Source organism: Pseudopodoces humilis, chromosome 6, assembly GCF_049639895.1.
Source record: "Pseudopodoces humilis isolate 2021_Gansu_Grassland_sample_001 chromosome 6, ASM4963989v1, whole genome shotgun sequence".
Lineage (NCBI taxonomy): Eukaryota > Metazoa > Chordata > Aves > Passeriformes > Paridae > Pseudopodoces > Pseudopodoces humilis.
The window spans coordinates 35,605,262-35,618,603 of NC_142205.1; the positions used below are offsets into that span (position 1 = coordinate 35,605,262).

At 34.8% G+C, this 13,342-nt stretch overlaps 1 protein-coding gene across 8 annotated transcripts; it reads right to left on the reverse strand.

Moving 5' to 3' along the window:
* Nucleotides 1–269: 269 nt before the first annotated feature.
* Nucleotides 270–13,321, reverse strand: CEP44 (centrosomal protein 44). Of its 8 annotated transcripts, none has more exons than XM_088055948.1 (11): nucleotides 13,201–13,321; nucleotides 11,567–12,071; nucleotides 10,842–10,989; nucleotides 9,745–9,891; nucleotides 8,759–8,866; nucleotides 7,184–7,327; nucleotides 6,608–6,817; nucleotides 3,886–3,955; nucleotides 1,883–2,010; nucleotides 1,593–1,630; nucleotides 270–790 (listed from the first exon to the last, which is right to left on the reverse strand). In XM_088055948.1, the coding sequence occupies exons 2-11, from the start codon at nucleotides 11,653–11,655 to the stop codon at nucleotides 682–684; spliced, it is 1,191 nt and encodes a 396-aa protein (XP_087912074.1). In that variant the 5' UTR covers nucleotides 11,656–12,071; nucleotides 13,201–13,321; the 3' UTR covers nucleotides 270–681. The 8 variants fall into 8 exon arrangements, with proteins under 8 accessions (XP_087912074.1, XP_087912075.1, XP_014115274.1 ...); XM_088055949.1 differs by having other exon boundaries at nucleotides 11,567–11,671; nucleotides 13,201–13,320; XM_014259799.2 differs by having other exon boundaries at nucleotides 11,567–11,709; nucleotides 13,201–13,289.
* Nucleotides 13,322–13,342: the final 21 nt, after the last annotated feature.

Sequence of the window (13,342 nt, forward strand, 5' to 3'; positions counted from 1 at the left end):
TTAATATGGCTTCAAGTAATGAAAATGTTGTTTCTTTGTATACTGACTGGTCTCCATCTGTGCTGCTGGTCTTAAAATGTGTTGGGTAAGAGCACTAAAACACTCAACACATCTCTTGCAGTCAAAGTCTGTGGACTTACTTGCACATTTTAGTGCTTAGGATCAAACTGAACCTCACTTTGTCAGTGTTAATGGAAGCCATAAAGTGTTGGTACTCTCCAGCTCAGTGTGAAAACTTATATTTCAAAATAAAACAACAGCAAAAAAGGTACATATTTGAAACTGTGTATGTAAGTTTTTTATTAAGACTTATTCAACAGTACAGATGGTAAGATGGTATGTAAGAATGCCTCTTGGGTGTAATACTCAAGTTCCAGCTGGAATGTTTCCAACAGGATGTAAACCACGGTCCTCAAGCCCACACTTTAAAAAACATATTACTTAGCACACTGCTAACAAATGTCAACACAAGAATACACTGCTGTAATGACTTCAATTTACAAAAGTGCAACAAGGGGGGAAGAAGCTATTTGAACAGTCTTTAAAACCAAAAATTGTGGTCGTGAGGAGGGAAATCAATACACAGATATATGAGTAAAATATTTATTCAAAGCAATAAAAGCACTGCTGATCATTACAAATTCGATATATTAAAAATTTGATGCTGTACAAACATACATATTATTTCCGATATCCGTAAGTCTGCAGAGACCAGGTCTGAAGACTTTTGCTTTCAGGTACTCCCAGAGGTGGGCTTGGTGTTTTGAACAAGTTGAAGGTTTCTTCAATTCTGAAAATAAATTTTGTTTACATACACTTAATAAAATGAGGTACAAAATAACTGACTGACTTGCTTTTAATGTCCTAATTATCCAAAATGCTAACAAGCAGCATGACCCCATTAAGTTTTCTCTCATCCTGTCCTTTTCCTCTGCAATTGGTTTCTATTTTAAATGCCTATCATATATCAATAAACCTTAAGTACACAAAAAAAGAAGTTACCCAAACAATAAAATTAAAATCACAGAAAAGGCTAGAGCTTTTTATAGGTCACACACTTAGAGAATAAAAATCTCTTGCTAGACAAACATTGTAGAACAGCATATTTCTCTTCAAGTATAATAAAAATATAACAAAAAATTTTATTATAGATCACAGAATTAATATCAAATACATCTCAATACAGCCGTTATAATGCTAAGGCTGAAAATGGTTTTACTTTTCCTTAAATAATAAAACACAGTTAAAATAACAGGTATTTTTCAGGAAGAAAAGTTACAAGTACCAGGGAATTTCAACCAGGAAATAAATAATATTCGTATTTCTTATCAACCAAATTCTAAACACTCTTTAATCTTTAATTAACACTATTAAGAGTGCTTTCTATTGCTTTTTAGAAATCAAAAGAGTGACATATCCCACAAATACAAAACTGTAAGTAGATTTACTATCCAGTAGAGCCATAAGGAAATGCCACACCTGATGTAGAGACCTTTGAGGTTTGGAACACATATGTACATTCTCTGTGTGCCTTAGTCCAGTACAACTCCCCCCTGGGAAATAAATTCCTGCTGCCCTTTCCTATTACTTACATTTTACTTATCTTTTCCATTCTTTGTCTTATTGTCTCCTACAATTTAAAAGCAACAAAGTTAGTGAACTCTTCAAAGCTGACATTCTTCAGATGGACTTTCAACTTAAATTCAGAGAAAATGTGACTTTAAGCACTGTTTACATATGAAAAGTATTTTTAAGAGACAGACCAAGATGTAGTTTAGCAGAGTTTCCTTGTTTTTCTATCAGTATATACAACTAAAACCAATGCTTACTTGTTCTCTTGACCTCAAAGGAAATCAACTGAGCGTTCACCAGTTTTACTTACCTTTGAAATGTCTGTCAGATCATGAGAATTAACGGTCATGTCTTTGGGAGATTGGTCTGTGGATAACAGAGAACTGCATCCAGACGACTGAAGATGACTCTCTGGCATCTCTTCATTCCTCTCTGTATCTACAGAGAAATGCTCAGTTTTATGTCACCTTTGCCTTTTTGCTCTCTTTTGCAAGGTCAGCTATCAAATAAGTTGATTTACAGTAGGTAATAACAGAAGACAATGCATTGTTTAGAGAGGGAAAAGAAAAAGCTACTATGAGAGTCCAAAACAGGTTTCTCCTTTTTTTAAAAACAAGTGCAATATTACACTATGTATAATATATAATATAAAAAAAGCAAATTCCAAAGATTACTAAGAAGATTATTTTCTCATGATTAGAGTAAAATCAAAGCTTATGAATATCTGAATACAGTGCCAAATATTTAATAGTAATTTCATATAGTTTATATTATTTTTATTGTTAACTGCATGTTCAAACATGTCTTTAATTTGTGCTAAGTAACCTGCCTTATAAGTAGCAGAATTTTTTTCTTTTTTGTTTCAATTTGGAAGGCTGTGATATTCTTTGCAATTTTAGATTATTATTGTCAGGGAAAAGAACTTAGTATCTTGAAAAAGACATGTTCCCATACCCATTTCTTAGTAATGTCACCATCTGTACATCATACCTTTAGAACATACTTACCTACACTATTTTGTATCTAAAATTCATATTAAACTGCCTTTAAATACCTAAAATTAAAAATTGTTTATTTGGTAGAGCTGTACTTGCTGAAGAGTGCTACAACCAAAAAGAGCCTGAAAGTATTCAAAGTATTAAACTACCAGATAAAATAATTAATCCTGTCCCCGTTACTTTTACACCTAAAATTTCCTGAATTTTAGAAAAGTAGGAATAACACATTCAAAAGAATCTGGGGAGTGTGAAAATATAAAAATTCTCTTTCAAAATCCATCTGCCTGTTTACTTACTACGAAGTCCTCAAGTGTCAGTAACATACCACTAAACTTATCAAAGGAACTGAACATATTACAAGCTTTCTATGTCCTATAAAATGGAGGACGCATTTCTGAGACTCCAAGATAAAAACAAGCTTTGACATAATCAAGAACTGCCTCCCTAATTTCCATGGAAACTGGATCACTGAGACTCCCTTTTAATTACAATTCAAGAGCCCAACACTGGACAAAAAAGCCTAATATGTGAGAATGGAAAACAGAATATCCTCCTTACCACTGGTGGTAGGAATAACAGCTGCCACAAGGGAAACAGGCCAAATCAAGTAAGGGAACAGAGGGAGCTAAGGGCTAGAGAGCTGCCATTGAGGAAAACAGGAGAATTACTCATGGCCTGGGCACTGCTTTTAACTTCTTTCCCACTCAAGTCTGCTTCGTTTACTTCTTGTATGTTATCAAAATTAAACTAAGTTGGAAATAGAAGAAAAAGATTTTGTCTTTCTCTTCAAAACAAGAAAGTTTATCAAAAATGCCAGCTGGAGAGCTGCTAACCACTTCAGAGATGAAATATAGAAAACATTCCGTAGTGAGTTGAAAACCAACAAAGATTATGAATCATGATTTGTCTGAGCCCCATTAAAAAGAAGTAAACAGCAACCTAAAAGATATTAGTGGCAGCAAAAATAACTCCATTTGTGCTTAAGAACAGTGCACTTTTAAAACATGATAATAACCGCTTAAAGTCCAGATGACAGCATTATTTTTCAAAGCTTTAGCAACAGAAAGTTGATTAAATTTCCATCTTTGATGTTTTTAGTAGCTATTTGAAAATAGTATTACTATGTTATAGCAACTAAATCATCTAAAGAATAAGTTAGAAACATGAAATTATGAAGTTAACTTCTAACCTGCAGTATGGTTTTAAATTCAGAAGTCATTAAATTTCAGTTACCTACTTAAACTATTATTAGTCAAGGTCAGCAAGAAGTATTTAGCATATTATGTTAATTAAAAGGAAAATTATTAATACTCACCAAGAGAAACTGGAATGCTACTAGAAGCACTTTCCTGATTTATACTGCTGAACTCTTTAGGTAAGTCTCTCTGAAATACAAGTTTACTGCATTTTAGCCATATACCCTTAAATTTAAATCATCTTCTGAGGGAACAAAAGTTTATTTAAGTACTAGGTATGTATGTATTCGCTTGCTACACCATGCAGATATGTTGGCACTGCACAAATATCTTCACAGGACTAAAAAAATTCAACATTTCCATAAATGCACTTCATTAAAAAACTAGTCTACTTAACAGGTCTTTTTTTTAATATCAATATTGCTGTTCATAAAGAGGTCAAAACCAGGCCAAAATACAGTGCATATAACTTAGTTATATATAACTTAGTGATGAGTAGAATGGACAAGCAGAATGATCTTAGCCTGTACTAATCATTTCATCTCAACATTGGTTTCCATTAGCTTAAAGAAAGTGTGCCTTCTCCTACCGCTGGTTGATATTCAAAAATACAGCCCTTAGTTCTAAAAAAATAACCTATAGACTAATTTAAATTCATTCCACCTAAATGCTTAGAACTCAGAAGTCTATTTTAAGCTGGTTTTCCAGGCTACTAAATGAGGGCTCTCTTAAGAAACACTGTCAGTTTAACTTAATCTAACTTGAAAAAGGTTATTCATAAGCAAGCAAACAATAACTTTTTTTAATACAATTTCCTAATTTCTAAACAAAAAAATGCAATACTCAAACATTTAAACTTTTTTTACATAATAAGTTATCATTATGATTTGACATCTCAGCCTTTAAAATATGTCACTTTATATACTGAAGCAACTAACTACATCAGCTAACAGGGGAATACTGCACCCAAATAAACAAATGAAGGAGAAATAGTAGGTATTGTATGTGAAAGCGCTGGAAAAAAACATAATAATGCCTATCTCTTAAAAAAATACAAAAATCTAATTTGCACAGACTATGTCTGGTCAATTCCTTTCATTGAAATGGATTTGGTAGCTTTCAGACTTTCCCAGAGTTAACTGCACAGCTGCTGCTACTTTGGCAACAGCAGAAGACAGATCTTAGAGTGTTCCTGCTATGTTGGCTAGATGCCAAAAAGTCCCTGAAAAGTGCAAGAGTAAGGAAGGAGTAATTCTGAATTGTTTCTGTATGTGTGAAGCACGACTTGAATGCGATTTCATTAAACAAAAAAAGCAGCAATTCTGTGTCCCAAAGGATTATTTCTTAGCAGTTTTCAAATGTCTATTGCAAAACAGTTAGTTTTGAAGACTATGTATACATATATAGATATAACCTTATATATTTGTATATACAATGCCACACAAACTATAGCTGAACTCGTTTCTGTAGGTGCATTCTTTCAGTAACATGCAGTACAGAAATATAAATTTCTGAGTGATATTTTTCAGAGTATTTTCCAAATACTATTCCAACCATATGAACAACTGCAATAAACACGTTACTGAAGCAGTAATAAACCAAATTTACATAAACCAAAGAACAAGTCTAGTCTGAAACAGGAGCGTTCCCATGTGCTACAGTAATTTCTTGAAAAGAATATATTTGAAACAAGAGAAAAAGCTGTCTATGGCTGTTCACCTGAAGGCCTCTTGAGACTGCTGCCAAAAAAAAAATCATTGGTGATATTATTTGGACATATGTCAACTGAACCATAAGAATCTGATTTCAGATGGTAAATCAGTTGAGCTACTAAACTTTTTTCTTAAGCAATTGAGAATATCCATCCTCACTTATTGAGCTACAGCCATTAGAAATAACCTGGTGATCAGTCTGAACACCTGTCCATTTCAAGACTTTGCATAACCACCACATTTCCAACGCACACAGTAAACCATGTCTTGTATACAAGTATTAGCAACATTTTCAAATTTGTGGGGTCAGCAACAGGCACAGAGCTCCTGGTTATAAATAAATTCAATAGTTTTACAACTGCAAAGAAAAATGCAACACAGATCAACTCTCTTCCAGAAAGCATCTGACAGTATCTGAAGGATACATGTAATTCATGAGAGAATTAAGTTTTTGAATTACATGATTAATTTCAAAGTGATGCTATGGTTCACTGCAAAATATTTACATGTGTACATATATCAAATTACATAATGTGCACACTAGGACCTTTCAACACAAAAAATAACCCAGAGTCTTAATGCAACAAGAGGCTTTATTTGCTATGCCAAATGTAGCCTCATCACAACTGTAGTGCTTTTACACATCCTAAAATGCAATGAACATCACTGACAAGAAATAGGAAGTGAAGGAAGGGAGTGGGAATAGGAGAAAAAACCCATTGATTAGGCTAGAAATTTCAAGCAAGCATAAATTAAACATAGGACTAAAATAAGAAAACTTTTTTATTAACCCTGTACATTCCACTGTGCATTTTTGTCACTATCAGTTGTAGAGAATGTAAACTCCATGTTCAAAAATTTCCTTCTATAACTTCAGTAGTAAATAAAATTACACTGAATCATTATTAATGAGAACAGATGGAGAGCTTTGGTTCATAGAGTATGAGAGAATAGAATTTAACAGTTAAGAAAAAAAATACCATCAACTTCATAAACAGCACTTGCATTCAGATCATGACTTTAAAGCCAGTGAAAAAAAAAACATCAGGAGGCAAGAAGCGCATAAACAGACCAATAAGATTGTGTTTGAGCAATTTTTGTTATAGAATTAAAAGAGAAGTTAACACACCTTTTTGGATTGTAACAACAGTCCTGTTTCAAGAAGCAAAACTCGATTCAGTAAGTTATTCCAGTCCTTCTCATCTATGATCACCTTTCCTTGCAGTTTCTCTTCTAAAACTTGTAGCTTATCTTCCATCCAATCTAGCTTATGAAGCTTTTCCTGGAAATCTGCAAGCTGATTCTTTAAAAATTCAATTTGTGAATTTTCTTCTATGACCTGAAAATATTGATAAGAACATGTCCTCTGACTTCAAAACAGAAACAATTCATCATTTGATCAAACAAATTAAGTGCAATCTTTAAGTTCAGTAACTACATCCTGCTCTATTAGAAAATTATTTTTCACCCAGAATTACCAAAATATGCCTACTCAGGGAACTCAGCTTTTAAAAGAAGCTGCTGATAGAACTGTGTGTTGAAAGAGATAGTACAATTTAACTGACTTTTCCTTTTTCAAAGTTTTTAATACATTTATTAAATAACAGCTGCATGTTCCTGAGGTGTAACAATAATGTAAAAATCTTTATCCCCTTAGAAAAATCCTGTAAAAAAAAAGACAACATCTTAAAATAGAAGTTCTTACTTGTTCACATTTAACTTCCACAATATCATTATCTAGGCACAATTCTTCCTCATTCCCTCCCTGTGCTGGAAGGGGTAGTGGACGAAGGTCACCACTAACTTCATTTCCTGAGTGCCGTTCAACCAGAGGCTTCTTTTGAGGCTTCTTTTTTGTTAAAAAACAAACAAACAAACTGGCGTTATTTGTTACAAGAATATTTCAATTCATTAGCCAAGTAATAACATGTAAGACCTATTATTTCAATATTTATTTAAATCTAACTATCTTACAAAATTTACAGAAAGCAATAGCAGGCAGCTTAAATTTTAGAAAATCATACAGTCCTGAAGGAACTGTAAAACAAATATGCACACACTTTACCATATATACTGTGGTGCCTTGTTTCCTTTCCACAAACAGTAAGGAAGACTTGAATGTCTTCCCTTAATGTAAAGGTTGTTAGATTTCTAAGTGTGGACTGGAAAATATGTTATTACGTACAGTGAAATTCCTATGTATAGACAGTTCCAACATCAAAACCATGACTAAAACATTAAGAACAAAAAAGGTTTAACTAGGAAGATTAGAATTCTTCCTTTTTCTTGACAACTGTCAGCAAAATAGCCCCATGAGCTACATATCAGTTTCCTTTAAAGCTCTCTTAGAGAAAATGGAGAAATTTTGCAATTCTTTCTAGGTGGATTAAATCCTATGACACTAGCACAAAACAAAATAAAATACTTCATAATTAACAATGCACAATTACTAGTTCCGTGCAGCATCTTAACACGTACAGATTCCTCGATGTTTTAGTTAAGCTGAAACTCTCCTTTGCTAGGGAATTCTTAAAACACATGTATCTATCCCCATTCAGTGATACTATCAAACAACTAGAAGAGACAGAGAAACCATTCCAAATACTTTCTTTGGGAAGCTTGCCTTGATAAAAGCAATATTTTTTTTATAAGTAGAAATCACCAACTATTAACAAGCAGTCATAGACCTAAAAGTTTTCTACAATTTTTTTTTGCACCCTTTTGGCAGAAAATATTAGGAAAGCTGCCTCCTTCACATGTCAAGATTGGCAAAGTGAATAATCATTTTTACTCAATGCATAATCATTTTACTTTTGTAAAACCAAAGCCCAGAGGAATGCTCCATTACAGAAACGTGCTGAACAGACTCAGACAAAAGACTAAACAGTGTTTTGAGCGCTGAGCTGAAAACATGTGTTGGGCCAAGCACACTTCACTCTTCAAGCATGATACAGCTACCTTGTCCCATTCTATCTTTTTCTATTGGTCTCCCTAACACTCTATATAATTCAAATATAGCACAAATAACAGCACTAGGTCATTACCACCAAGACTTTGAGATCTAAAAAAGTACTCAGTAAACAGAGAGGCAACATCCACCGTATTTCAGCTATTAATTCAACCAACCACACTTTGGGGAAAAACAAACAAACACCAGCCCACCACAAAACTGATTTGATTAAGTATTAAAACCTAAATGAAAGCAAAAATTTCAGCAAGAGCCTGACTTGCTACAAATAAGATTAACCTTTAGATATAAACATAAAAATTACTTTCATACCTGCTTGGAATTCAGAGCACTGCCAGTAGGATCAGCAAGACCTTTATCACAATTTGACCATACTTCAAATTTAAAAGGTCTGATTTTTTTCCTTGTTTGGGATTTAACCTCCAAAGTGAACAGAAGAAAATAACACAGGCAAATTTTTAGGATTCCACACCCACTTTCTAACATCCTCACTGACAGTCAGGAATATTTCACGGTGCACACAAACACAAACACATTTAAACCTCTGTAGTACAATAGTGTCTAAAAAAAATTAAATATGACCAGAATTTATAGATAACACAGATCCAGAAGTGAATGCCATACTTTTACACTCATTAATGCCTATGCTAGGCTGCATCAAAACTGTTTATAAATAGAAAATACAACTTGCACCAGAGTTGAAAGTAAAATAAGTACAAAAAATATAGTCATGTCTTCAAAACCGACAAATTAAATATACAGAAGTCCTGAAGACTTGCTAAAAACTCAAAGGAAACAAAATCCTATAAAATATAAAGACTGGAAATTCCTTTCATTAATGCAGATTGATACACAACACACACTGAAAAAAGAAGAAATGCCATTACAAATAGTGTTACTGAAAATAAACAGATTTTTGAAGCAATGCAAGTGTCACGTTTAAATTGTTACAGAAATTCAACATATGAGATGATTTTGCTTTGCCTTTAAAGTTATCTGAAATGTTTATTGATTCACATGTTCACTGTATTAAGAATTGTAAAAGAAAATACATCACTTACTGTAAAGACATCAATTAGATTTATCTTCATTCTAATTTTCTTATGCTACAAAATATTGGCAGCTTCATGTCTTGAATGAAAGCATTCAAGCATCTTACAATGGAACTTCATACTAACTTTTCATTATTTGGTCCATTAGCAGTGCTGCATCTTCAAATAGAAGCTGAAGACCAGCTTATCTGCAGCATCAAACATGTCAAAAGAAACTTAAAATAAAGGTAACCATTTGATCAGTACCTTACTAGAGTTACTCAACTCCTTATGTTTCTTCACCACACAATTGATAATGTCACAAACGATTTGCATTTTTCTTTCCGCAAAGCCAAACTGAAGAAACTGCTCTTTTGTTAAAATTGGTTTATACTGAAATTGATCACGAAGGAACTGCAACAAAACAAGAGTTTACTTCACTTTCAAAATCACCTCACAATTTGCTGTAGAAATAGCATGCCCATATACTTATTTTACTAGAAACTTTTCTTTCATTCTGTACTTCAGCAGTTAAGCCTTTCTTCATTTGATTATTTTTTTATATATAAAAATATATATACAGCTATTTCTTTTAACTAGATTTTAAATATACCTCTTTCATTCACATCACTCTTGTAAACTTCAACTCAGTCTTAAGATTCAAGAAATAAACTACTATAGAAATTAATACTAAAAAACTTAAACTAAGAGCTTTTAAAGTGAATGTACAATAAAAAGTTGTATTAATCTTACCAAATAGATCAGAGGGCTACATAAGACTCCCACAGAACCCTATAAAGCAGTCTGTCAGATGGAAAACTAGTCTGAATAAGCCACTGTTCCTTAATTCATCAATCCACCTCTCATAAAAACATGCTTTTGTATATTTTAAGGATAGTTGAGAGTTATTTTCAGTCAGTTAAGAATTTGACTCAGATATTCGACTTTATGTATTCAAAATGGCACAGTGTTTCAAAATAGCTGTATTTCTTAACTGTGCTTACATGCTAATTTTTTGAGTTTCTTGTGATTGTTTTGGTGCTTAAGATTTTTTTTGCCAAGGTCACTTCTATAAATCTTATTGCCAATAGACATTTCTGTGTTCTTCAAAATCAACGTCTAACAATATTACTGTTCCTGCAAATGTCTCAAAATTGAGATTTGGCTACCACCACCCACCCTTATTTTCATTGAAATCTAAAAACTTTCACACAGTGACTTACTACTCATCTTAAATCCTAATAGAACTAAAATTCATGTTTATTGCCAAAACCTTTCACTTTCTAGTAAAGCTCATAGTAAATGTTTAATTTTTATGAAATTGTACACAAATCCATGTGTCATTTGCAAAGAACAAGAGATACCTTATAAACGGCTTCAATAAAACGCAAGTCACTCTTCGCTGTCAGTTCCACATCACACTTTACCAAAAGCTCTGCTATGCAAGTTGAAAAAGATGTAAAACAATAGCTGATGATAGGTAAAAATGCAGCTGGATCACCCTTTATTAACCTATTAAGAAACAGAAGTATTTTATACAGCAGAAGGCAACAAAAGCCTTTCATTACATGAAGGCAAACATTTAACTTGAAAGGAATAAATACAGCCAGCATGTTATATTCAAATATATTTAATTTTAAGGCTTTTTTGTCCAGCCTTCTCTCATGCTGGATGGTAAAATGCTCAAAAAAATGTTTTTGTGATCTTCACATAATCTAAATATTGTCAAGTCTAAAGCCCACAAGCATTTCCAGCTCAACATTCAGACTTTTTTTTTTTTTGTTTCTAATCTTTACAGGATTAAGTTTCCTGAAGGTAGTTTTGCAAGCACTTCCGAAGAAATCAGAAAGGTGAGACTAACCAAAACAAAGACAAGAACAGCAAAAGATGAGCAAGACAGTAATACAGCTCAGGATTGCTCAGAAGAACAAAACTTCATACTTTTATATTCCAGTTCACATAGACCACACCCCAACTTCCCATAGCTATGTTCTGATCACTTCTCACTGGGTGCAATGCTACTTATACGTATCTTGTTTACACATCATGCTGTCATCATGCATTAGCATAAGTTTTCACTGCCACTTACACTGTATAATCCACATCCCTTGGATAATTTAACAAGCGAAGTCCTTGTTCTATTTTTCTTAAACTTCCATTTAGGTCTCCTGTTGCCATTATTCCAAATGTTATTCTTCTTTCAGATTATGAAATAAAAGTTAAAAAGTATGTCTGTTCAAAAAATTATGTACACAAAAATTACAAAATGCAATAATCACTTAAATTCAATTTTCTGCAAGAAGCTGGGAGATAATTACCTGCCACTATCTTTACTAAATTTCTTTTCTTGCTATGAAACAAGTATTTTGAAGCTTACCAATCCAAGCAGTGAAGAGGCACAGTCACACAGCCTATAAATGAAGCAATGGTCTCAAGAGACAGTCAAAGCTTGCATTTACAGTGGGCTGGATTTGCTGTGGGTGTTTTTCTTCTTGTGCTTCTATGGTGTTTAATCAGCACTCCTCAAGATTAAGCTCTTCCCATGTGTTCTGCCCTTGTTAAGAGAATTTTCTTCCTACTTAATCATCAGGTTCCTTAAATTTAATCATTAGATTCTGCATTATTAGTTGCACTAAACAGAAGTACAAAATACTTACTGTTGGAAGAATTTAATCAGATATTTGGAAATTGAGGCAGCTTTTCTTCCTGCATTATGCTACACTGTGATCCATTCTACAGTTTTGCAAATTTAACTAGCTATTAAGACAAATCTCAAAGAATCTGACATAAAACCAAAGCTCTAATCTGCAACGCAAATACTCACAGAAGCCACTCTAACAGGATTTTGTCTAAACATATAGGCTCTTTCCCAAAAGTATAAACAATCCTTTCTTTTTATACCAGACCTCTGGATGGAAAAACTGGTAACTACTGTCACTACAAAATAGCTTAAGAAATCATAAAAGTAACAGTCAAGTTGGAAGCAAATCTTGGGAAGGCTAACCCAGTAAAACAGGTTTTGTCTGTAGAAATTCATAACAGAAGTTATGGAGTGTTGGCTATCAAGAGTAAAATCGAGTATGACAAAGTTTCAAGATACAATAATATAGAAATTTGGGCAAGTGGCTCAAAGAACAACTCTCAAAACTGTGTATGACAGTCAAAGGACCATCGTTAAAAACTAAACAAAAATACCAAAACAAAGATAAACTAAAGAAACTATCCCATGCAAGTTACCAAGTATGCTCACACTGTAAACATTGTCTTTGAAATGCCCAACAACTAGATTTTCCATTTCTTCTAACTGGATCTACACTCTCCTGTTACACAGGGCGGGGAGCCGGGGGAAATCGCACGTCACCAACAAAGTAAGGGACCTCGCCGTCCTGCCAGCTGCGACTCCCTTGCCGCAGAGGCCACTCGCACACCAGCGAGCGGCACAAGGGACTGCGCGTCCTAGGCCGGTTGCCCTGGGCACCAGCGGGAAAATAGCGTGTCCCAGCCAGGAGAAGCAAGGCGGGCTGCGGGCCCGGAACCAGAGCCCTGCGGCAAACTCACAAGGGTGGGGCCCGGCTCCCCACCCGTCTTTCCTCGCCCCTACAACAGCCGGAGACCGGGCCGTCCCCAGGGCTCGCCGTCTCCAGGAGAGGGAGAGCCCCGGGCCGGGAGCCGGCCCGCACGGCGGGGACAGACCCCCGCCCCGAGAGCGATGCTGGCGCTCACCCGCGCGGCGGGACCGCCGCCGTTCCCGCGGGATGGCCGCCGTTCCCTCGGGAGCGCGGCGGGCCCAGACCGAATCTGCCGCCGCCGAGCCCGGCGGGCACTTCCGCTTCCCGCGCGCCCCGCCCCGCGGACGTCACTTCCA